This window comes from Mustela erminea, chromosome 7 (genome assembly GCF_009829155.1).
Source record: "Mustela erminea isolate mMusErm1 chromosome 7, mMusErm1.Pri, whole genome shotgun sequence".
In the NCBI taxonomy this organism is placed as follows: domain Eukaryota; kingdom Metazoa; phylum Chordata; class Mammalia; order Carnivora; family Mustelidae; genus Mustela; species Mustela erminea.
In genome coordinates, this window is record NC_045620.1 from 134,642,956 (window position 1) to 134,668,209 (window position 25,254).

The 25,254-nt window shown below is 52.2% G+C and overlaps 1 protein-coding gene across 4 annotated transcripts in view; it reads right to left on the reverse strand.

The window, feature by feature from the left end:
* Positions 1–20,901, reverse strand: part of RRM2 (ribonucleotide reductase regulatory subunit M2) — a 46,153-nt gene extending 25,252 nt beyond the window's left edge. The window contains exons 1-10 of one of the 4 annotated variants that reach the window (XR_004288056.1): positions 20,707–20,901; positions 20,549–20,623; positions 20,050–20,196; positions 19,661–19,777; positions 18,954–19,087; positions 16,794–16,888; positions 16,534–16,667; positions 15,481–15,585; positions 15,281–15,394; positions 3,127–3,229 (exon numbers count right to left, since the gene is read on the reverse strand). Coding sequence is in view for 3 of the 4 variants with exons in the window: in XM_032353334.1 (XP_032209225.1) it covers positions 15,051–15,203; positions 15,281–15,394; positions 15,481–15,585; positions 16,534–16,667; positions 16,794–16,888; positions 18,954–19,087; positions 19,661–19,777; positions 20,050–20,196; positions 20,549–20,623; positions 20,707–20,814 (1,182 nt within the window). In the remaining variant the exon portion in view is untranslated. Of the gene's footprint in view, positions 1–3,109; positions 3,230–13,645; positions 15,204–15,280; positions 15,395–15,480; positions 15,586–16,533; positions 16,668–16,793; positions 16,889–18,953; positions 19,088–19,660; positions 19,778–20,049; positions 20,197–20,548; positions 20,624–20,706 lie in introns of those variants that run through there. The other 3 variants (XM_032353336.1, XM_032353335.1, XM_032353334.1) reach the window with 3 other exon arrangements.
* Between the last annotated feature and the right edge of the window lie 4,353 nt (positions 20,902–25,254).

Here is a 25,254-nt window from a genome sequence, read left to right on the forward strand (position 1 = left end):
TCATGAGGTCACTCACGTGCTTGGGGCTGAGGAAGCCACTGGGCTCAAAAGCTAAACACTGCAAGAAGGCAGGCAGCTGCGCACAGCTGGAACCACAGCCCCAAGGCCCCCAAATCTCTAGAATCACAGGGATGCCAAACGGTGCACCGCCAGCAGCTCCGGAAAGCTTATTTCCCATCACGTCACATAAACATCTGGACAATCCCAGGTCCCAGGGAAAATTGAAAAAGAAATAAATTGTGCATTAGCAAGTAGATGCGAGACCTCCTCTCTGACCTTGGGAGCACCCACGGAGATGCGCGGGGCGCCAGCTGCTGTCTCTGGCTTCTCTGAGTCCCCCGAAGGGAGCACAGCCCGCCCCAGAGCCAGGGACACAGGCAGAAGGAAGAGCCAGTGTGCCCTGAGGATTCTACCTTGGGTCCGGGTTCCGGGCCTAGAACATCTGAGGCTTGGGGTCACGGGACCGTCTCCAGAAGGCCCTGGGGCGGGGCGGCAGTGGCAGAACAGACAGAACGGTCAGTTAGCCTGACAGCCAGGGGACAAGAGGGGGAGCTGGGAGTGAACCCCATGTGCCAACCACCCCCACGGGAGCCAGAGGCTCCGAAGCATCACTTCTCTTTTTGTTTTTTTTTAAAGATTTCATTTATTTGAAAAAGAGAGAAACAAAACACGCATGCGCAAGCAGGAGGGCGGGCAGAGGAGAGAGAGAAGCAGGCTCCCCGCTGAGCAGGGAGCCCGATGCCGGGCTCGATCCCAGGACCCCAAGATCATAACCTGAGCAGAAGACAGACGCTTAACTAAGCTCCCCAAGTGCCCCAAGAATTATCTTTTAATCCCCGCAGACAGCAGCTTCCCCGCCACACCCTACTCCCGGCCAGGTCCGTCACTCACTTGCTCCTGCATTTGCTCATTCTTTCAACAAACATTTATGAAGAGAATCCAAAGGGCTGTGCCCGTGTCAGGGGCTGGCTGAAGATCCTTTGGGGACAGGAGACCCCGTCCCTGGCCTCAAGGGGCTTATAACCCGGGTGGGGGAGGGTCAGCAAAGAGGCAGACGAGTCCCAGTCTGCACAGCCGACTCCGAGCAGGTACTGCTACGGGCCCCGGGAGCACAGGGAGCACCCCGAGTCCAGCCCACTAGGGGGGTGGGGGGCAGGTAAAGCGGTCTCCAGGCTGAGACCCGCAAGTGCAGAGGTGGACTGGCAGCAAGATCAAGCAAGGGTAGGGAGCCGGGGACGCGGTGTCTCTGCAGCCGAGGCTCCGGGAGGGCTCGGGCACGGGCAGCAAGGCGAAATCAGAGAGGCTGGGGCTGGGGTCCAGGGTGTCACCTCGAGGGGTGGGGGGGTGCCCTGAGGGCTTTAGCAACACAGTGGCCCCACCTGATATGTTTTCTGAAAGATCATTCTCAACGCCGTGCGGATAAGGGACTAGAGGAAGCTGGAGTGGGAGCAGGCAGCCTGACCACGAGTGTCGCCGAAACTCGGGCGAGGTGGCCCTGGGACGTGCAGGGGCACGGGGCTGCACTGGGGCCACGACAAGGAGTGAATCAGCGGGTGGTAGTGGGGCCGGGGTGTGGGTGAGGGAGAAGAGAGGTGCGAGGCGCCCCCTCCTGACCACACGTGGAACAGCAGAGCCGACACCTGGATCTCGGACCCTACCTCCTAGAGACTGAGGTGCCATTCGCCCAAGAGACCACCAGCATATTTGGGGTTTAGTTTGGACCAGAGTCTGTGGGGCACCCAAGTGGAGATGTTTAGTTGAATGTTCGGTCTGGAACTCAGAACCTACACTGAGGAGAGCTGCAGTTCCCCAGACAGGGGTGAAGAGGCCCCAGGGGAAAACCTTGCAGGAGCAGAGGAGGGGGCCAGGGCAGACAGAGGGCAAAGACGGAACCATGGAGCCGGGACTGTGAGAACTGAAGAGGGGGCCACGGCCACAAGGGGGTGGCACGACGGACAGAAAGGTTCAGAGCCCAGAGTTGAACCAGCCTGCCCTGCTGCTCAGGCTCAAGTACCAGCTCCTCCCCTTAATGAGCTGTGTGGCCTGGGGCAAGCACTCAACCTCTCTGTGCCTTTCTTTGGTCCCTCAACTGTGAAGGGATACTGTGAGGGGTGAGTGAGTCAGTACATGAAAAGGCTTTAGAAGAGCAGGTGGCGGGCACGGAAGGGAAGGTCTCAGGCTCTCAGGGACACATTAGTGGTGAGATGGGGAGGAAGCCGCATGGCGGGAACTAAGGTGTGCGGGGACACGCGTAGGGGATAATAGCTGCAGAGACGGAACCGGATGGGGAAAGGGTGTCACTTCCCTAGGATGAAACACAGGAAGGATAGAGAAGCCTAAATGTGGGGTCTGGAAACCCTCCGAGGGCCCCCCCGCACCCGCGACCCCCGCCTGGTATGCTGGCAGGGTGGCTGACTGGTCGCAAACTCCGACCCCACCCTCCCTTCTCCCTTGTCCTCTCCCCCACATAAAACCGCTCAGGCCCAAACTGAGCTCATCCTTCCAGGACCCTTGGATGCTCTGACTCCCCTCTCACGCACAGGCAATCCCCAGTCCGATTCCACTGGCTATCCTTCCCACCAGGCAGAACTCGGCCTGCTTGTCACCTCCACTCCTCTCCCTCACCACCCCTGCAAGTCTCCACCACCTGTCCCCTGGACAGCAGCGACAGCCTCCGAGCGATGCTCCTGCATCCACTAGCCCGCGCTGACTGATACCTAAGCGATGGAAACAAGCGCGCGCCTTTGAAAAGGTAAGGCTGGTCCCGAACATCCCATGCTTCTCGGTCCGCTCAGAATGAAATCCCAACCTAGGCCAACAAGGCCCCACAGGACCCACTGTGCACATGCGCACACACACGTGTGCGCGCGCACACACATCCACTGATCGACCCCACCCCCATGCCTCACTCTGTTCTCACCAGACAAAAACAAACACGTCCCCGCCGCAGGGCCTTTGCACTTGCAACGCCAATGCCTAAAACAAGCTTTCCTCTGCCAACCATGTGGTTTGTCCCCACCAACTTCCTCTCCACTTCCTCAGAGCTCTTCTTCGACTACCCACATGAAAGAGCACGAGCTCTTTGCCCGCCGCCGCCTCCCTACTTCCGTCTCCTTCCCGACTTACCGCACACCAGTTAGCTGGCGCATTTCCAATGTCCCCCATCCGTGCACAATCTCCACGAGAGCCTGGGCTTCATCGGCTCTGTGCTTCATTGTCTCCCTGGCACCTGAACAGAGAAGACACATAGTAGGGCTCTCAGTAAACATGTATAAATTAATGGCCTCTCAACCCCACGCCTCGCCCCTCCTCCTGTTTTCTGTCTTGTGTGCACTACAGTTTCTAGCCCTGGAACAGCAGTCCCCCCCCCCCCCGCACCCCTCCGCTCTTCCCTTCCCAACAATAACAGGTAGGGGGTTCTTCCCCTGCTCTCTACCCCCTCCCTCCCTAGACCTAATCACACCCTCCCCTGTGTGACCTTGGGACACAGGACCCTTAATCCCATGCTCTCTTGACTCCAAGACCAGGCGTAAGACAGCAGGCTCCCTTCATTCAGACACAAGCACGTACCATGTATACTCTGAGAGCTGTGGCCTCTGTGGCGTAACCAGGAATGCAAAAGGAGAAGATGGGTTCTGTCCACAGAGGCTGGCGGTCCCCCGGGGGAGGCCACACGAATAGAAGGGAGGTCACCCCAGCCCAGCCTCACACCTGAGGTCCTGGCTTTTGCCACCCACAGATTTAACCCCTGGCCCAGGAGACTGTCGCCCAGGAGACTGTCTCATAAGCAGCAGAGCGGGACTTAGCTGGGTTCACTGAGTTCCAAGGCCCAAGGTTTTTTTTAAAGATTTTATTTATTTGACAGAGAGAGAGATCACAAGTAAGCAGAGAGACAAGCAGAGAGAGAGAGACGGAGAAGCAGGCTCCCTGCTGAGCAGAGAGCCCTGTGCGGAACTCGATCCCAGGACCCTGAGACGATGACCTGAGCTGAAGGCAGAGGCTTAACCCACTGAGCCACCCAGGCGCCCAGGCCCAAGGTTTTGTGAACTGAAAGGGGCTTCAGAACTGGCCCGCTGGCTGGCCATTTCGGATGGAAGCGAGTGGCTCCCCGGTTTCTGGAGAGCTCTCCGCCTCCCAAGCACCGTCCAGGGGCGCCTGCAGAGGAGTGGGCGCGCGCATGAATCACCGGCACAGCCCCGCGAGGGGCCGTGACGTCCGTGTGACTCAGCCTGCACGCTGCAGGGCACTTCCGGGGACAACTCCAGGGCCGGCCCAGCCCTCCAGGCACTGGGGGGCGGTGGGAGGGGGGGCACCTGCCATCTGCCCGGGGAGCCGCTGCCGGAGTTGCCATAACCGCTCCTCAATATTTATTGCAGGAAAATTAAAACAGAAAAACAGAACAGAGAGAAAAACTGCTGTCACTCCTACCTCCCTGAGACAACTGTTTGAACGTCTCCATTTGCGAGGCCTCCTGTTTTTATCCGTATGTACGCATATGTCATGTCACCGTAAGCACGGGACGCAGAGAATTTACATTCTGCTGTTTTCATTTACCGGTTTTCTGTGAGCTGCTCTCCATGTGGCTACATGACCTCTGTTTACTTACCACTTATTTATTTATTTATTTAAGATTTTATTTATTTATTTGAGAGACAGAGGTCCTGAGCACAAGCAAGGAGGAGAGGGAGAAACAGTCTCCTCACCAAGCAGGGAGCCCGATGCGGGGCTCGATCCCAGGACCCTAGGATCACAACCTGAGCCAAAGGCAGACGCTTAACAGACTGAGCCACCCAGGCGCCCCTATTTACCGCGTACAATGGTGGGTTAGCATAGAGATAGGACATAACTCGCACACCCGTTCCCCTTCTGCTCGGCACTCAGATTATTTCCAGCTCTAACTCTAACTGGAGATAGAAAGTTGAGTCCCCTTTTAAAGATTTGAAAATGAATGGAGTGATGCAGCCATTCAGTAGCATTGGTGGAGAACCTTCCACCTGCAGAGGGCCCAGACAGAACAAGTCACAGTGCCTCGCATGCACCCTCCACACACAGACACAAACAGAAACCCACAGACAGCCAGGGGTCCGCTCACCACCTGTCCCTGCCCCTACGCCCAGCTCCTAGCCCTTCCATGGCTCCCCACGGCTGCCAGGTCAAGTAGAGGCTCCTCAGCATGGCGCCCCTGGTCCTGCCCAACCACCCTTCCCAAGTCTCTGATTCCCACAGGCGACTCCGGCACCATTGTTCCCATCCCCAGGTACAGGCTGCCCTTTCTTTCCTCAGGGCTGTGCAATCGCAGCTCAGCCCTCTTCCCCTAGGTGTGCCTCACCCTCCAGGGTGCCACTCGGTCTGAGAAACCTTTCCTGCCTCCCCGGGGCCTGCCATCCTCCTCTGTACCCCACAGGGCCCAGGCTGACGTCTCAGCCCTTAGCGCCCTGCACCCGTGGTGTGCTTGTAAATGCTTAACAACCAGCTCTCCAGAAAGCGACCCTGAATTTGGAGCACTTAGCAATTCCCATGGGGTAAATACTCCCACCAAAGCTGATGCCGGGCCACCAAATGCTGAGCGGCACACTGTTCTCCAGTTATTTCTACCGTGTAGACACGACAGGCATAAACGGCCTCGGGAGCGCAGATGATGTTCACGAATGGTAAGACGAGGTTTGAGTAATTCCCATATTTCTCTTTAATATAATGTATTTACTTTTAGACTTACATAACTTACTTCTTAACGATGGCTGTATTTAACAACCGGCTCACGGTTATGAGCTGAATTGTGTCCCTCTAAAATCAAATACTCGGTCCCAACCTCGAACACTCAGAATGTGACAGGTTTGGGAGATAAGGAGGTAATTAAAGTGGAGTAAACTCGTGCGGGTGGGCCCTGATCCGATCTGACCCGTGTCCTTGTAAGAGACAGAAAGGCAGAGGGGCGACCCTGGAGACGGCAGCCCACAAGCTAAGCAGAGACGCCTCAGGAGAAACCAACCCTGCCCGCACCTTGGTCTTGGATTTCCAGCCTGAAGAACTGAAGGGAAATATTTTTCTGTTGTTCAAGCTGCCCAGTCCGTGGTAGTTCCTCTGGTAATCCTAGCAAGATAATATGCTCCCAAAATTCCTAAAAATCTAGTAATTTGCTCTTGGGCCCGTGCTTCCTGGCGCCTGGTGGTTATTTATCGATCATCTACCACTGTCCCTTCTCCTGACTTGACGGGGGACCCTCCGGAGCAAGGTCTCATCTCACTAAGAAGTCACCAAACACCTTCTGGAAAGCTCCAAATAGGAAATATTTTAGCTCTACCCAAATACAGCATGTCGCCCCATTTCCACTCCACCATGTCAGCGTCAAAGCAGCCGGGATGGTGTGCGCACGAGTGTGCCTGTGTCCTGGGGAACCATCTGTGAGTGCGGAAATGTGGGTTCGTGTCATTTAAACATGTCACGAAATATTCTGTTGATGTATCTTTAAAAATTCTTAGCCAGAGTCCACACAAAAACAGGCGGTGGATCAGAAGTGGTTCCTAGACTTAGTTTTGTGAGCCGGGGTCTTCCGTCTGTCCCCTCCAGAGCCCCCGCCCCCCAGCACAGGGCCGGGCACAGGAGGGAGGCAAAGTTAGTGTCTGATGATCTGGGGATGAAGAGACGAGGGTCAGCCAGCCAGCTCACAGGCGCTCCAATTCAGCTAGCAAAGACAACTTTCAGGCAATGTCATGAATCTTTTTCTAATGCAGAAATTTTTTCAAACATGCAAGGGAAAAAAAGAGCTTTCTGAAACATAAATCAAGCCTCTCCCTGCAAGGCAGAACCATCACCTCTGTGTTGCCTCTCACCTTCTAAATGATCTCTCAGAAATAAACATCTATCACTTCTCCCATTAATAACTTCTCTTTGCTGAGCATCTCAAAAATGCCAAATCAAACCTATGGAGACAGAACTTCTGATCAGTGGTTGCCAGGGGCTGAGAAGGGGAGGGGGACAGGGAGGGCCTGCTGATGGGTGCGGGGTCTCTTTCGGAAGGCAGGAAAGTGTCCTAAAGTTGATTGTGGTGGTGGTTACACAATTCTGTGAATATATGAATATATGAAAGCCAATGAAACGTACACTCTGAATGGGAGACTTGGTCTGTAATTTTATCTCAATAAAGCTGTTTAAAAAAATACACCAGGCATTTGTCACCTGATTCTTGCAACGATAATTTTTTTAAGCTTTTATTTTTTTCAGTAATCTCTATACCCAGCATCGGGCTCGAACCCACAGCCCTGAGATCACGTGTGGCAGACTGTACCAACTAAGCCAGCCTGTTCCCCTCATGGTGACAATTTCTAAGGTAGGCCTGTTGGCCACCGGCCCTTCACCAACAGAAACAAACAGGCCCTCTGTGGTGTGGAAATACAGCTCAGCAACGGGGAAACTCTGATCAGCCCGAGGGAGGCCAGGCCAGTCCCCCACAGGCACCTGTTTGCACACCTTCCAAAGCAAACAGGTCCTGGGCCCCTACAGGGGAGGCTGCTCCCCCAAGTGGAGCAGAGGCCCAGTGCAAGCCCTCACACAGGCAGCACAGAGTGCCCCAGGCTCTTTCTGGAAACAGCTGGAACCTTCCTGTTTTCTCCTCTTGGAGTTGTTATTGCCCCCAACCTCGTTACTAAGCCTGTGAGTCCAGTTAGCTGCGTGATGCAGGACCCCCCTTCAGCCTTCATAGGGCAGTGTGGCCTCCACAGGCAACGGTCTCATCTCGGGAGTCACACGCAGAAGCAGGTTGGGAGGGGCTCCGTGGGTCCAAAGCCTGGGCCAGTGAGGACAGGGGAGACTCCTGCCCAGAGAGGCCACCTGGCCTCGGTCACAGCGGCAAGGCAGAGCAGGACAAGGGGAGCGAGGACACAATCCCTGCTGAGCAGAAGTTTCTTCGGGACTGGAGTGGAGGCCCAGAGCGCCTGTTCTCATGAAGGGCTGTGGGTAGTAACAAGAATGTGGCTATGGGGCTAGGACACCCGAGTTCCGGTTCTGGTTGGCCACTGTGTTTCTACCTGCGGTCCTCAGCAAGGCCATGGCCTCCCGGAGCCTCCTGGACACCTCTGGGAGATGGGGCTGGTCATCTGTGCGGCCCCCCACCCAGAGTGGTGCTGGACCCAGTGATTTCAGGGCTGGGGGTGCTGTTCAGGTATGACTTTGTTGCATGTGGCACAAACATCCTGATTCTACTGGGACTTTATTGGTTTACTTAAGTGAAAATTCAGGGAGGCGTAGAATTCAGGCATGGCTGGATCCAGAAAATGCACAAGGTTACAAAGACCTTGTCTTCTCTGAAGACCCACAGATCAGCTCTCCTGTCCTGCGTGTGGGCTCCTCTCTTGACAGGCCCGCCTTTCTGGCCGCAAGGTAGCCGCAGTGGCCACCTCCCCTCTCTACCTGAAACTCCAAAGCCAGGAGGGAAAAAACAGCCGCCCCTCCCCCTCTGGCTGGGAGGAACAGAGCCCTCACCGCACGAGTCTGGAACAGCAGGGGCTGTGGCCAGGGGGGCTTTTGACAGAGCAAAAGAGGTCAGTCAGTGGCCTCTGAGGGGAAAAACAAGGCTTCCCACGGCCCCACCCAGGCCTGAAGCGTCTATCAGCGCCAGGAGAGACAAGAGGCCCCCTCTCACCACGCCGCCCATTGCAGAGGGCAGGATGAAAGGCCTTCTCGGGCCCCTGGGGGCTCATCGGTTAAGTATCCGACTCTTGGTTTCGGCTCAGGTCATCATCTCCGGGTTGTGAGACTGAGCTCTGTTTCAGGCTCCGCACTCAGCAGGCGGTCTGCTGGAAGATTCTCTCCTTCTGCCCCTCCTCTTACTCTCTCATGCTCTTTCTCAAATAAATAAATCTTAAAACAGAGAGAGAGGGCGCCTGGGTGGCTCAGTGGGTTAAGCCGCTGCCTTCGGCTCAGGTCATGATCTCGGGGTCCTGGGATCGAGTCCCGCATCGGGCTCTCTGCTCAGTGGGGAGCCTGCTTCCCTCTCTCTCTCTCTCTGCCTGCCTCTCCCTCTATTTGTGATTTCTCTCTGTCAAATAAATAAATAAATAAATCTTTAAAAAAAAAAAACAGAGAGAGAGAGAGACAAAAGGCCTTCTCTGGGTCACAGGCTGCCTTGGTCCTGCTCCTATGAACTCTCAGGTCAGGCCACACCCCCCAAGGCTCAGTCTGCCCCAAACTGGCCTGACGTCCCCACTCAGCAAGTCTTGCCACCTGCCACCATCCAGGCCCCAACCCCTCGCCTGGTTCATCCCCCTGGTATGGCCAAATGGTGCCAGTCCCAACGTTCGGGTTGTGAAGAGCCAATAGGTTACACCTGCCCAGCCTACAGTGGGTCCCAGAAGCCCACCCCGGTGGTCCCGCCTGCACACAGGAGGACCAGGCACCTTCTCGTGTCTGGCAGGAACTCAAAGGAGACGGTCTATAAATGCTGGGCTCCAGGTCTGAGAGTCTAACCAACGGCATATAGACTCAGAGGACCGTGGATTCGGCATAAAAGCAAACACAGGGCCATGCAAAGCACTAAGGAGGATAAGAAAACAGACCAGGACTCAAGAGGAGTCGACTAGAACCACAAGACATTCCCCTCTGGCCACTGTGTCCAGCCGCCATCTGACCCTGGGAGGCAAGATACGGCAATGCCCCCAGACCCTGCAGACACAGAAGCCCTGCGGTCAAGTGCAAAGTTACAACCGCTTCTCCTAGACCAGCCCTCAGGTCGGACCGCCTATTTCCAGTAAGCTCTTTTGTCTCAAAGCCCTTTTATCTTAGAACAGTGTCACCTGGGGCTTTCCCCATCCTCCCCACACTTTGCGTCCTGTGTGTAACTTTCAGAAATCGCTTCTAGCTAGAGTTCCTCTCATCGAATCTTGAGCTTGTCATTTTAACTCATTAGTCTACCCACACTGACTGGGCTTATCGATCTGACCAGGCTTCCCACTTACCACTCTGCTTTTTCTCATCTTCTCTGCCTATTAGACCGATCACCCGTTCGATACCCCTTCTCTGCCACTGCTTTGAAAGTGACACGCTCTGGTGTGTTCTTGGAAGCAGAGCCGTAGACTCTTGACCTATCTGGTGAGCCCACTGGCCCGCTGATTCACAGCACGAGGACCCGCACCCCCGGCCCCCCGCTTGTTGTCCAGTATTCTGGGTCCCCTTCATTTTATCTGCGCTTACATCCACCCCATGCTGACCAATTCCTTCACTCACTACCCTCCTTTTGGCTGCAATTTTCTCTTTAAAGTATATCCTTTAGTCCTTCTCTTACTTCTGAATATGTGTAATTATTTTTTCAGCATCTCAAGATTTGCTTCCATAACCTTTTGGCTTCGACTGTAGCACTGTTGAAAATTTCAGCCTAATAATTACTCCTTTATAGATCTACTGTTCCTGTAAACTTGAATGACCTTTGTCTGTATGCTCTGCAGATTCACTACGAACGAGTCTGAGTATGGATTTATTTTCATTCATCTGACTTGGGATTCCTTGCACTTTCTGATTGAGTCGCTTCTAGAATATTATCAGCCATCATCTCTATAAATATTAGCTATGCAGTCCCTCATGAAGACTTCCTTTAAAAATAATATGTGCCCCCCTCCCATTCTCCATGTCTCTCTCCCATCTATTTCTGGATAATTCTGTCAGGTCCCTTCCCATCACCAGTTCACCCTCAGCTGTGTCTCCCCTTACTAAGCATTTTTTTTTTTTAAGTTCCAAAACCTTTCATTCCAGTAGTCTTGTTATATTGCTAGAAATTGTACCAAGTTTTGTAAAGATGTGCCCATTTCTTTAGAATACTCTGTTCTTTGGGTTTTCATTTTTTCCCCCTCTGATCCATTACAAAATCGATCATCATAGAAGTTCTTGCATTTTCAAAAAAAAAAATCCATTAGAGTGAGAATGTGAGCAGGGGGAGGAACAGAGGAAGACGATCCCAAGCCGACTCCCCATGGAGCTGGGTGAGGGGCTTGGTCTCAGGACCCCGGAGATTGTGACCTGAGCTGAAATCAACCAAGAGCCGGATGCTTCACCGACTGAGCCACCCAGGCACCCCAGTTCTTAGAATTTTATACCCGTTATTCCTATGCGGCTCTCTCCAGTGTTTCATGTTTGCAAAGTGAACACGACCGGTGAGGATCCCACGCACCCAGGTTGGGGCGGCCCTCCTAGACCACGACCTTGTGAGAGGTGCAGGCCTGAGGTTTTGATTTGTGGAATCCAGAAAGATGAACCAGCTCATCTTCCCCACCCCGCCAGCGGGATTAGCTCCTAGCCCCATTCCACTGGGGCTCCCCCCTCCCAGGGCAATCTCTCTCCCCTCCACATCCAAGGGGTACTTGGTCCCTCACCCCCCAATTTCTTGAGGTCACAAATAACCACCCACCGCCAGGGCTGCAAGGAGCCCAAGCCTTCCCAGTCCCTGTCTTTGTTCCCAGCATCTGAACATTCCCCTTTCTTAGGAAATCAATACCCACTTAACTTTTGTGATCACTGGCAGGTGCTGGAAGCTGGGAGGGCGTTCGGGTCACCTCAGTCCGCTCTCTTGCTGGAACCACTCCAGTCCTTAGAGCCAGGTCAAGGGGACTGTGGTCCCTGAAACTTACACGTGCAGTGGGTGCAGCCACTCTCATCAGAAAACATCCTGATGTGAGACTCCCCTCCCAGGAGTGACATGGGCCATCTCTGGTCACACTCTTTCTCAAGTACCCAGAGTACAGCAGGAGGGTAGCCTCCGCTACAGAAGGGGGCGTGAGAGGATGGGGTGTGCTATCAGCCTTCTCTCGTTTGGAACAGGCCAAGCCATACAATCCTGTTCCCTCAAAGCTACAGCCGCTCCCCAGGAAGCTGGACCAGACTTCCGTGCAGAACGGAACCACTGTCAGCCTCTCCAGACCGACAACGGCCAAGCCCTTCCTCAACAGCTCACATCAATAGCCAGTCAGCCCCCTGACCCGACGGCCTTACCAATACCCCTCTAGGTCCAGCTGTGCAAGGAGCCAGAGCTCAGGTTGAGTCCCAGGCCCCGGCAAGCCGACAATTCTGACTCCATGACCTAACCAGACTGAACTGACGCAGGTCTTCTAAGCGAAGTACGGGAAGGGGGTTCTAGAGCGGGCAGGTGGCCTAGATGGACAGCAGGTGAAGCGGACTGTAGGAAGCGGTTAGGAGTCGGTCCTGAGAGCACGGCTGCCCGAACGCCCCCACTGGGTCGGCCATCAACCTGATATTACAAAGCAAATGACATTCACAGTGTCCTTGGGTATAAAGGCAAAGATCTTTGCTAGGTTCCTCCCAGACACAGAACACACCGGCTCCCGACACTCCCCGCCCCAAACTACTCAGCTCCGGTTCATTTCCTCATTCACCAGGGCCCGATCCTCGGAGGCCTCATGCTAAGACAGGGGGACGGACACAGACGTGGATGTGCCTTCCCCATGAGCCTTTACAGGAAGAGCAGGGAGGGAGTCTGGACTGGGCCCCCTGCCCCTCCTCCCCCAGGGTCATCCCCAGCACACACACTCCTCTCCTAATGCTCCATCCACCCCCGGCTCTCCTCTGCTGCTCCTTCCCTGGCCTGGCTCGCTGTCTAACAGGTTCGCTCCCGCATCAGCTTCCTCGAGGAGAAGCATCGGCTGCACAGGGAGGGCGAGGCCCCCAGCCGCACCTCCGACCTCAGAAGAGCGCCCGTGGCAGCTGTGGTCACAGACATCTGCGTACTGAAGGCGGCAGCATGGATATACGAGGTCAGGATTCCAAAATGGCTTTCGGGAGGTGGCCGGGAAAGGCCATTTATAGACAGAAGGGCCAATCCAAGCCCATAAAGTCCACGCAGTTCAGTCTGATGAGGAAGAGCAAAGCCGGGAGGGCCTTTAGCCCCATCTGGTGCCACCGCCATCATGTAACAGCTGGGAACACGGAGGCCGAGCAGCGGCTCAGCCAGCGGCTCCCCAGGGTGTTGGAAGCTAAACCCCCGTGATCCTGGCTTACAAATTCCACGAGTGGCTTGGGCAATGCTTTTGACCATCAGCTCTCAGGCACCCCCGTCTGCTATAGACCTTGTACCAGAACAAGCATTAGGGCAGAATGAGATAAGTATGAACAGATGAGAAGCAAATGAACGCATAAGCCTTCATGAAAAATACTTCCGTTTTTTCTTCCTAAACTGAAATGCAATCTCGTTTATCAAGGAACGGACATAAGAAAGTTCACTTAAGCCCTGTGCAGCATTCCATTTCGAGACTTTGAAACGCTTGACTAGAATCTGCTTCCCTTTCAACAGGAAACAGAATTGGGAGTTGGCATAAATGAATCCTTCACCGAATCCCCAAATTGACTTCCGACTTCCACCTGCACCTCACATGCGAGGCAAAAACATTTATTCACCTTTGTGTTGTACAAGTTTAAGAACCACATAATCAGGACTGACTTCAGGTAACAATAATTTAAGAGAGAGTCCCTGTTACAGAAATGGTTCAACTATTTGACAATTTATACAATAAATGAAAAAAACTGACACCGGAACAGGCCAGTGCAGCCAACACGATACAATGTGTCACCAACTGCAGCCAAAGGTCGCAGCATGTCCTCCACCACCTTCCACCAAACATCCTGGCTGGGCTGTTTGTTTTTTTTTTTTTCGGGGGCGCGGGGAGGAGAAGGCAGAGGGAAACAAAGTCAGGTCGATTCCAACTCGCCCTGTGAAGTCTGTTATGTTACACTCTCAATCTACAATTACGAGGATGTGTTACTATCACTCACGTGACTCGAGTTTTCACCTGAAGGTCAGGGGGAAACGATCAGATTGAGAGTAATTCTGGAAGTGACAGCACTGAACACTGAGGCTTCAACCGAACCACACTAAGTGGGCAATTATTTCAAGCTATGAGCCACAGGTATAAAAGGACATACACACTGTAAAAAAAAATTCCAATTTAAAAAACATGCAGTAAATAGAAAATGGCTTAGGTCAACAGTACCTACTTACAAATTCAACCAAATCAAAACACATCCTCAACCTCTCGGGGCGCCTACTTCAGTCCTGGATGTGCCACTTAATTGCACCAAGATCCTCAGGGGGGCATTTTGTGCAAGGATGGGGGGAAAATCAATTTACGAGACCATCTCAGATCCATGCTAAGGATCTAAGGATCTTCTGTAAGAGCTTGAGGTTGGGGAAAGATGCAATTTGAGGACTAAGAGGCTGCTGCCCCTCACACGGCCCCAGGTGGCCAGCGGGCAGCCTGCGCCGCACTTCAAGCTCGAATGACTGAAGTCAGGAGCTCTTTTCCCTCAGTCTCATCCCAGGACACTCGACCTAACCCTAACCCGTCTTCTCTGTGGCCCCAGCTGGCTAATACCTAGGGTGTACAGGACTGACTCTGAAGTTGATCAAAGAGCCCATTGATTCATTCTAGAAAATAAAGAACAGAAATAACATGCTTGTTCTGCACAGGATGGACAAACTTCGGTCGCCCAGGGAAAATTCCAGACTGGCTCCCATCCGCGCTCAATAGAAGGCTTTGCTTTTGGGCTAGAAACCAAATCAGGTGAAATCAGGCCTTTATTTCAAACAGTACAAACTCTGTTTATTTGTGTGTAAAGTGCCAGTTTTATATACAAATCAGTAAGTAAACTTTAATATCTGCTTTGAAGCACCAAGGCTGAAGCCTCCCGAGGACCTCGGAGTAACTGACCCATCCTGCGGGGTCAGACTCACTCCAGGACCCCGAACTTTGGGCCCTGACTGCCGCCAGGAGCCACGGTGAACTCACGGATGGCGGCCTGCCTGCAAACACCAAACACGGCCAAGGTCTTTCCTACCAATCCGAGTAGCTTCTGTCTAAGCTGCTTTCTAGGTGAGACAACTAGCATCACTAATCAACAGGCTTGCCTATGAGGTAGCTACACAGTTTTAACAACACTATCAATGAACATTATGGATAATTCATGGTGTAGCTGGTTTGATCCACTTCAAGTGGCTGATTTTTTTTTTTATGAGAAGGGGGCGGGGATCAGCAAAATAAGAGCACATCTTCGTTCACTTAGAAGTCAGCATCCAAGGTAAAAGAATTCTCTGTTGGACTGGACATCACTCCCATCCTCTGATACTCGCCTACTCTCTTCTCAAAGAAGTTAGTCTTCCCTTCCAGTGAAATATTCTCCATAAAGTCAAATGGATTTTCTACTCTGAAAACCTGAAAAGGTTCACAGCAGAATTTAAATACGGAACTCCCACTAAAGAAGAACCAGAAGGCTACAAACAATACTGTACCTTGCCAAAACCCAGCTCCAGCATAAGCCGGTCTGCCACGAACTCGATGTACTGCTTCATCAACGCGCAATTCATCCCAATGAGCTTCACAGGCAGCGCCTCCGTGAGGAACTCCTAGGGACGGAAACAGAGCTCCTCAATGAAACGGAAGCATCAAGGCATCTTCTCGCCGGGACGAGAGACCCTGATGCGTCACCCACCTGCTCTATCCGAACGGCATTGATGATTATTTCCCTCACTCTCTGCTCGGAAGGTTTATGGACCAGGTGTTTGAACATCAGGCAGGCAAAGTCACAGTGTAAACCCTAGAAGAAAAGGTTTAAGATCACTGTGGAAACCAAACCTCTATCATTAACGTCAAACAGGAACTGGCTTTCCCCTTTTCTGCATTCTCCTCCTGCATCTTGTGTGGCCGCGCTAGCTGTATGTGCTTCGGCTGTCAAAGGGAAGAGGACTTCAAATACCATCCATGCTGCGAAGGTCATGGCCGGTTCAGCTGCACGCGAGGCCCTCAACACTGCTCCCCGGGGAATAACAGCAGGCCAGGTCCGGTCCCCACTGCCCCGAATAGGAGCAAAGGCTGAGGTGGGACTTCTGCTCGAAGCATTCTTCCTACATCTGTGGGCGCCCATTCTGCCACCGTGCCCGGCAAGAAAGGCAAAACTCAGTGACCGAGGCCAGCTGGTTGTAAGATTTACAGCCTAAAGCTTAGGAAATCAGTACCGTGATTTCCAGTGAATGCAGTCTTCCTGAGTCTTAGTGCCAAGTAACCCTGATCTACCTACACTGGAGGAATGAGCTTCTTACAAAGAAAGACCAACTCATTTGCCCATGAGACTCCAAGTATGACAGGCTTCATGGCCCTGGCCTGCCTTGCCGACTGGAATTAAACCAGAACATCTGCACATCTTCACCTTCCCCTCCCGTTTAATCCAAGCGCACTCGAGGACATACACTGGACCTGAATGGATTCTTACTCCATCGGGACGCTTATCAACCAACTTACAAGGACAGCAGTGTCATCCAGAACAGGGGCAAAAGAATAAAACGCCCCATCACCCAGGGCGCAGCAGAGGCAGAAAGGCACTGCCAACACGAGTACTCCCAGCGAATTAAAGTCTTTTGTTTTCTGCCAAGTACGGATATGGCTGAACTCACATGGTAAGTGTGGATACTGGGCAACCTTTTATCTTGAGTTCCCAGCAGTGAGCCCAAGGTTGTGCATGTTAACCTATAATGTGAACGAGACCCACCTCATCTCTGCTGATAAGTTCATTGGAAAACGTGAGGCCAGGCATCAGGCCACGTTTCTTGAGCCAGAATATCGACGCAAAAGAACCAGAAAAGAAGATTCCTTCCACGGCAGCGAAGGCCACAACCCGTTCTCCTGCGAAGAGTTAATACCGACATAGTCCCACTGAGCTAAGAAGCAGGTGCACAGGAGGGGCCACAGCCTAGGGACATCACTCAGAAGCCGAAGCTCAGACAGACGTGGGGCCAGAGGTATCCTTACCATAGGTGGCCTCTTTGTCCCCAATCCAACGCAAGGCCCAATCTGCCTTCTTCTTTACACAAGGCATTGTCTCGATGGCGTTGAAGAGAAATTCCCTAGAAGACAGGCAGGGCATCAGCAATTACAGCAAAGACCGCCTATCTCAAATGTCCACCAGAGAACAACACCGGGGCCAAGGCCAAATCGAGACTCAAAGCTAAAATGTTTTCTCATTACTGCTTTTGTTTTTCCCCCAGTGTTCTTTCTAAAATCTCAACATTCATTCATTCATTCCTAAGTTCACAGGGAGCCCCAAGACCTACTAACATGAAAAGTCTTAGTCCACTACACCAAGAGCATTTATCAGCTTAATTATATCAAGGCCACGACAATATATGAGGTCATGGTCAAGTTCACAGGTCCTATCTTTAAACCTGAGAAGCCATAAAACCTTAACTGCTAAGACTACTTAAGCTACGCTGTCCATTATCTTCCTAAAGAGCACTTTCCTTGCCAGTCCATATTATCAGGCCACTTATATGGGCCCCAAATGCCATATGTATGTAATAAAATAATTAAAGCCAATAAACTGGATAACCTGAGCTTACTTCCTACTCTAATTCTATACTACACTGATGGTCCCAGATCAGGAAAGCAAATCAACCGGCCCCCACTTACCTGGGTCTTCCTTATTGCCCTCTTCCGCCTCCAATGCATTCCCAGTCTACAGATTCCCCAGCCTGTTCCTTATGAGACGACCTTGTTCTCTGAAGCCAAGGTCATCGGACCAAAGGGCTCCCCTCATTGTCTTCCCATGTCAACATCCTGAAACAGGGTCTGCCCCTCCCTAGCTTTTGAAGCTTAACCACCACACCTTCCTGATCCTGCCCCTTCTGGTTATTTATCCAAGTCATGCCTATCCTCATCTTTCCTTATTTCTGCCTACAAATGTCTTCCAATCTTCCTACCCCTCCCAAGAGTCCCCCCAATCCTGCCAGCCCTGCCAAGCCACCACTCATTTTCCCTCTTCACACTCTTCCTGGTAACCCCCAGGAGGCCTACCTTCCGGCCCTACCACTTCTGTTCCATGAAAGACTCATCCCGAAGCTGACCTCAGTATCTAGACCACTCAGACAGCCATTTCTTTTTCTTTTTTTTTTTTTGTAAAGATTTTTTCTTTATTTATCTGACAGAGATCACAAGTAGGCAGAGAGGCAGGCAGAGAGGAGGAAGCAGGCTCCCTGCAGAGCAGAGAGCCCGATGTGGGGCTCGATCCCAGGACTCTGGGATCATGACCCGAGCCAAAGGCAGAGGCTAACCCACTGAGCCACCCAGGCGCCCCCAGACAGCCATTTCTAACGTTCTCCTCCTCTCTAATCTCAAACCTGTAAAATGATCCCATGATGCAAACCATCTCTTCACACAGTCCTGTGCCTAAATTCACCCATCTAATAGCAAACTGCTGTCCCCAATTTATTATGGGATTCCTCTCACTTATACCTCTAGATCTGATTTTCTGTACTGTACTACGAGCTCTTCAAGAGGGTAGTAATGTTCTAGTCAGGTGCACCCTCCAGTCCCCTCCACTTTGCCCCAGCTTCCCATTGTACGTTAACAGACTGGCCACACGAGTAGAAATGGCCAGACCGAAGATTTAGTTCATTGTACACAGCCTCTTTGGATGTGTTTTGCTTTGTTTACAAAGAAAGAGACTGACTAACAGTATACTTCCACTTCTAAAAATGGAATAGCCTCAGAACTTTGTTTTTAAGTGACTGGCTAATAAAATTGAGTGTAGGCCTCATCCTCAGACAGAACCACGGGCAGTAGAAACTGCTTTGTGGGGGCGCCTGGGTGGTGCAGTGGGCTAAAGCTTCTGCCTTCGGCTCAAGTCATGGTCCCAGGGTCCTGGGATTGAGCCCTGCATCAGGCTCCCTGCTCAAGGGGGAGCCTGCTTCTCCCTCTCTCTCTGCCTGCCTCTCTGCCTACTTGTGATCTCTCTCTCTCTGTCAAATAAATAAATAAAATCTTAAAAAAAAAAAGGGAAAGAAACTGCTTTGTCTGTTTAGTCACTTAAGAGTCATTTTTCCACCCCCACGTGAACTGGAAACTTGAAACAATGTGTAACAATTAGTGAGTCTCAAACATGTTGGCAGACCAACAGGCAAGCCAAATACTCACCTTTCTTTGGAATCTTTAATGTAAGTGTCAATGAGGAGACTGTACATCTCGGAATGGATGTTTTCCATGGCAATTTGGAAGCCATAGAAACAGCGGGCTTCTGTGATCTGAACTTCTTGGCTAAAGCGCTCCACCTAGTGGTGAAACACATCACAGTTTAGCGTGAGGCGCAACCCTTCAGGGGATCCTGGATACATCACACTCCCTTTATACCATTATAGGATTTGTCTCTATTTTTAGAAACAATACGTCTTCCTTATTCCGTGGTAAAGCTGAGCATGTTATGCCATATATGCTCCACTTACAGCTCAAGAAACACGGAGAGTCTGTTTTATAGGGATTCTGCAAACACTCATCAGTTCCTTTTTTCCTAATTCATGGCACCAAGAACCCACTCACAAGAGGATACATATGGAATCAGATGATTAAAACAGCAAAACCACAAAAAGAAAAGCAATGTCATAGCCACAAAGAGTAAACCCATTACTAGCACTTAACTTGTCTTTGAGCCTCTCGAGAGAGCCAGTGGTGGTGGGGTGGGGGGAATTAACCATAAGGAAAAAACAATTGCCAAGGATATTATAAAGCACGAAACGCCATATAACAGAACTACTAGATTACAACTATGTGACTTAACAGATGAGGCAAGAGAATTCATTTTCGCTTTAATCTTGAAGTGAATGAAAGCAGATTTTTGGGAAACTCACCAAGTTTTCATTGACTATGCCATCACTGGCGGCAAAGAAAGCCAGAACATGGGATATAAAGTATCTCTCCTCAGGCTTCAGGGAGTCCCAGTGCTGAATGTCCTTGGAGAGATCCACCTGAAGTTTAGAAGTTCACAAGGGACGTTAAGCGTGTGGGGCCTCGCACATATACCTAATTCATGGCTTAAAAGAACATCCCTCCCATGCATAGCTCCCCTGGCCAGTTAGAACAGCTCGCATCCTGCATCCCGCATCCTCCGTGGGGGCAACTATCCCCCAGGGGAACAAGGACATTTCAAACAAATTACAACCCGCACTGCAGGGGGCTTCCTCCAGAGCTGGGGGCAATGCTTCAACTTCCTAGGTCTCAGGCTCCTGACTCTGATTACCTCTTCGGCGGTCCAAAAGGAAGCCTCAGCTTTCTTATACATCTGCCAAATATCATGGTACTCAATAGGGAAGATGACAAAGCGACGAGGGTTTTCTCGCAGTAGTGGCTCGTCCTCCACGTTGGGGCCAAGTACCTTAGTTTTCTGCTGGGCGAGAAAGTAATGAAAATGCTAATTACAGGGCGCACCACATGAAATTGCCATTTTTTCGGGCCCAGTGCGTGCAATCCCCGGCAATCCCAGGTGGTTCGGTGTGTGAGCGTGAGCTGTCACACACGCATCCTACTCAGAACAGAAGCGGGACGTGACAGAGGAACAGGAGTAGATCTGCGGAAGTGCAAAGCACTGGGAGGGAATGCCTTGGCGGGAAAGAAGCGCGGGCCCGGGGAGTGGCTAGGGTTTGAAACCCTAGAGGAGACAATGAGGCTTTGGCGCCAAGAGGCGGCTGGCGCACTCCACCGGCTGCGCCCCGCCCCCGCAGGCCGCCCGGGCCACTCACCGGCTCGGCGGGTTCCTGGAAGATCCTCCTGGCGGTCTTGCTGGCCAGCACGCGGGTCCCGCTGAGACTCGGGGGCTGCGGGGAGACGCGCGGTGAGGCGCAGGCCCCCGACCCCACAGGCCCCCCGCCGCCCCGGCCCGGCCCGCGCGCGCGCTCACCGTGTTCTCCTTGTCCGCCAGGCTGAGCCCCTTGAGGGGCGAGAGCTGGAGCTGCTGCTGCTGCTGGGGGTCCACGATGGTGGCGAGCGGGACGCGGACGGAGAGCATGGCGGCGGCGAGGCGGGACGGCAGGTGAGGCGGCGCGCAGGTCCTGGGAGCCCCCGCGCCGCCCGGCTGCCTTTAAAAGCCCACCGCGGAGGGGGCGCGCGCGGTGGGCGTGGCCAGACGCCGCCTTCCCATTGGACGCTCCGGCCGGACGTGCGTGATTCGAGAGGCGCGCGGGAGCGCCGACCGCCCGCCGCCCGGGACCCCCCGGGACCCCTCTCTGGGCCAGCTAACCCGCTCAGGGGCGCCGCCGCCCCGGCCGCTGCCGGCCGCCCCCCGCCCCGGCAAGGGCTGCACCCCCCAGCGTGACTCGGGGGCTGCGGCGCGCGCGGGACTCGCTTCTCCGGGAACTGCCGGGGATTGAATGCAGCAACGCGATTGGAGGCCGCCCCGGAGCGGGAGAGGATTCCCCCACCCCTCGACCGTTGTCGCGGGTCGGGGCAAGTGGTTTTGCAAATGAGGTTGGTGCTAGTGCCTGGGAACGCCCAAGGCTGCGAGAGAAGCGCGGGGTTGCGACCGTTTAGATACGTGTACCTGGGTCGGGGGTAAGGAGTCCTCGAGTTCCTGCAGATCTGCGGGAGGATCGGTGACAGCCGTCCTGCCCAACGGTTAGGGCCGCTGGCTGCCGAGTCCCGCAGTGCAGATGCTGTATCACTTGGACATGTCACCTGGCTAAAAGATTCAGTGCCCTCCTTGGTAAAATGGGACTTGTCGCCGGACCTAACCTATGCGACGATTAATAAAATAGCGATGCGATAGAGCTGAGTTAAGTAAATGCCAGAGAGCGCTTTTGGTGCAGTTTCCCACTGAACTTGTGTCTGCTGCCAGGCCACTGTCCCCTATGTCAGCATTTTTTAAAATTAGAAACGGAGCAAAAAAGCCCTGAGAAAGACTAAAGAGCTGGGCATCCATTTACTGCTGATTGGGCATCAAGGAGCCTGAAGAGGAGACTGAAAACCTGCACTGTCATGAGGGAGACACGACCTTAATAGCAGTTTTCATTTTACTTTGGTTTTTCAGATTTGCCACAGACATTTGCCCTGCAAGTGGCATAATGCCAGGAATGAAGAATAAGAAGTGTTAGGATCTGAAAAATACATGATTCACTTGGGAAAGTTCCAACATCTGCAAATACTCTTAGGGAGGCCGCTAAAAGAAACACTGGACTTTTTACAGTTTTCTCTAGATATAATAAAGATGTCGGAGATAGGGACTATCCCCTCCTCGGGTCTGTTTCTCCCATGTCTCAGTCTCACATACATACTGTGTTTAATGTGTGCTCAAGCCTCAGAGAAAGATTAATGACAATCATTTCTCTTAGACAAAGCAAGCAACGACAAAACTTGGGGCTAGCATCCTTAATTTTAAAAGCAACTCCCAGGAGTGGTCAATTCCACCTTCCTCCAGCATCCAGCTCCAGAAAATGGATATTTTTAGTGGTGATTTTATGCCCCATAAAGCCATTATCACCTCTAAGAAAATGGTCAGGGATTCCTTGGTATCCTCTGCTACCCCATTCGCATTCCAATTTCACATCAGTACCCGAAGTGCCCCTTTCAGTTGCTCCCTCAGGCACCACGTGCTCTTCAGCTCCTGTTATACTCTGCTTGTCCAGGAACCATAAAGGATTACTCCGTGAGCTAGCCAGAATTCGTGACTTTATGTTCAGCTTAACTTTTTCCTACCAAAATAGCCCATGTGCCCTGTAGAGAACTTGGAAAAGACGGGTAGTACCACGAGGCAGAAAGAAAGGTCGCCATTCTCCCCTTCACTGCCTCCCAGCTCTGAGTCACTTGGGCATGTCCCGTCCTGCCTCCTACGGGTTTTCACTGCTCTGACTTTACAGGAGGAAGCGGGCGTAGAAAACTACGTGGCTCTGCGCAAAGATCACGCCCAGAGACACCGCCCAGCGGGCCTTCTGGCTCGCACAGCCTCCTCTCTTGTCCTTTAGGCTGGAGAAAGAAGGGCGCGCGATCAGACCGGGCCGCCCAAGTCCGCCGGGGAGGATGCTGCCCCAGCCGCCGGCGCCGGGTTACCTGCGGTTCTTTCTCGTTTCCCTGCCGCGCCCGTTTTGACATCTGCTCCACGATTGGTCCGCCAGAGAGAGGCTCCGCCCCCGCGACGACCGCGCGGCCACACTTCTTGGGGCTGGAGCTCCCACGCCGCCCACCTGCAAGCCCCGCCCCCGCTTCCGAGGCCCGCGCTCCCGCTGCCCTGCTCCCCGCGGCTGCGCCTGTACCCGTCCCCCGCGGCTGCCCCTGTACCCGCCCCCCGCTGGCCGAGTGAGGTGGCCACCGAGGAGCCGCCTCTCCATCCGCCTCCCAGGCAGAGAAACCCGCCGCGGAGCGGAACTTGAGGGGCTTTCTCAAAGCCACTGCTCACTCTACCAAGTACCCCCGCTAGGGACTGTCTGTTAACACTAATGACCAATGCCCCACAGCCCCCGGACCCTTGAGCCAGGCGCTTGAGACTTTCAGTCCAGACAACGGCGTTTGGTATTTGCGGCCCTGTTCTTCAGCTGAAGGAAGAAAAGTCAGGGAGGCAAGGAGACTGCCCAAGGTCACACAGCTTAAACTGTACAGCTGGAAATTTTCAACCCCAACTTTTTTTTTAATTTAGTTTCAGAGGTCAAATTTAGTGGTTCATCACTTGCGTATATCACCCAGTGTTCATTGCATCACGTGCCCTCTTTAATGCCCATCCCCCAGTTACCCCATCCCCCTCCCCTCCAGCAACCCTCAGTTTGTTTTCTAGAGTTCAGTGTCTCATGGTTTGCCTCCCTCTCAATTATCATCTTATTTTCCTTCCCTTTATGTTCATCTGTTTTCTTAAGTTCCTCATGTGAATGAAACCATATGGTATCTGCCTTTCTCTGACTTGTTTTACTTAGCATAATACCTTCCCGTTCCATCCACATTGTTGCAGATGGCAAGTTTCTTCCTTTTGACGGCTGAGTAATATTCCTTTGTAGGTATCCACCACATCTCTTTTTTTGTATTAAGATTTTTATTTACCCATTTGCAAGACAGATCACAAGCAGGCAGGGGGTGAGAGGAAAAGGGAGAACAGACCCTGCTGAGCAGGGTGCCTGACCTGGGGCTCAATCCCAGGATCCCAGGATCATGACCTGAGCCAAAGGCAGATGCTTAACAGACTGAGCCATCCAGGCACCGCTACCACATCTTCTTTATCCAGATTATCCATCCATCTGTCAGTGGACATCTGGGCTCTTTCCATATTTTGTTTATAGTGGATACTACTGCTATGAACAGTGGGCTTGTGGCTGTACCAGCTTGCATTCCCACCAGCAGTGTAAGAGGGTTCCCCTTTCTCTACATCCTCACCAGCACTGATTGTTTCCTGACTCGTTAATTTTAGCCATTCTCTCCCCTAGCTTTTTATTAGGAATATTTCAATAGGCACAACAATGGAAAGAATTCTCCAGTGTTCATCCACCATCTCGGATTCAACGGTTGTATCCGTTTTGCCGTATTTGTTTTCTGCCCCTCGATGGGTATGTGAGGCTTTTGTTTTTTCTGGATCATTTGAAAGCAGTGGCAGATGCTATGGGCCTTCACACCCAGATTTCTCAGTTATATTTCAGCAGGTCACTCCTGAAACTAAGGACATTCTCTAACAACTGCAGCGGCATAATCACACCTAGGAAAACTAACATTAATTCCCTAATATTACCTAATATCTAGCCCATAATCAAGTTTTCCCAGCTATTTCAAATATGTCTTTTAAGTTTGTCCATTTAAAGGGCGCACACTACATTTGGCTATTGTGTCTTTTTATTCTCTTTTGTTTGGAACAATTCTTCTATCCCCCCCCCCAACAGGGTTGACTTTTTGAAGTTCAGGTCAGTTTTTTTTGCAGAATCTCCCATATTCTACACTGGCCTCAGTGTGTCTTCATAGCGTCATTTAACTTGTTTTGCTAACCCCTGTATTTACTGCAAAATGGGAGTTTGATCTAAAGCTTTACTAGATTTAGCTTTTTTTTTTTTTTTTTTTGGTATTGTGGTAAAATATACAGAAGCCAAGATTTATCATTTGAGCCATCTTTCAAGGTGCAAACCAGTGCCATTTAAGTACCCTACCCCGTTCTGCAACCAACAGTCACCACCATCCATCTCCAGAACTTCCTCATCCCAAACTGAAACTCTGTTCCCATTAAATACCAGCTCCCCCCACCCACTCCCGTCAGCCTCTCATAACCACCATCTTTAGTGGTTTGTCTTTACGAACTTGACTAAGCACCCCAGGTAAGTGGAATCTTACAATATCTGTCCCTTCTTGACTGGCTTATTTCACTTAGCACAACATCTTCAAGGCTCCTCTATGTTGTGGCACGTGTCAGGATTTCATTCATTTTTAAGGCTGAATAATATTCCGTCCTATAGATGTGCCAGATTCTGTGCACGAGATTTCCTTTCTGCAA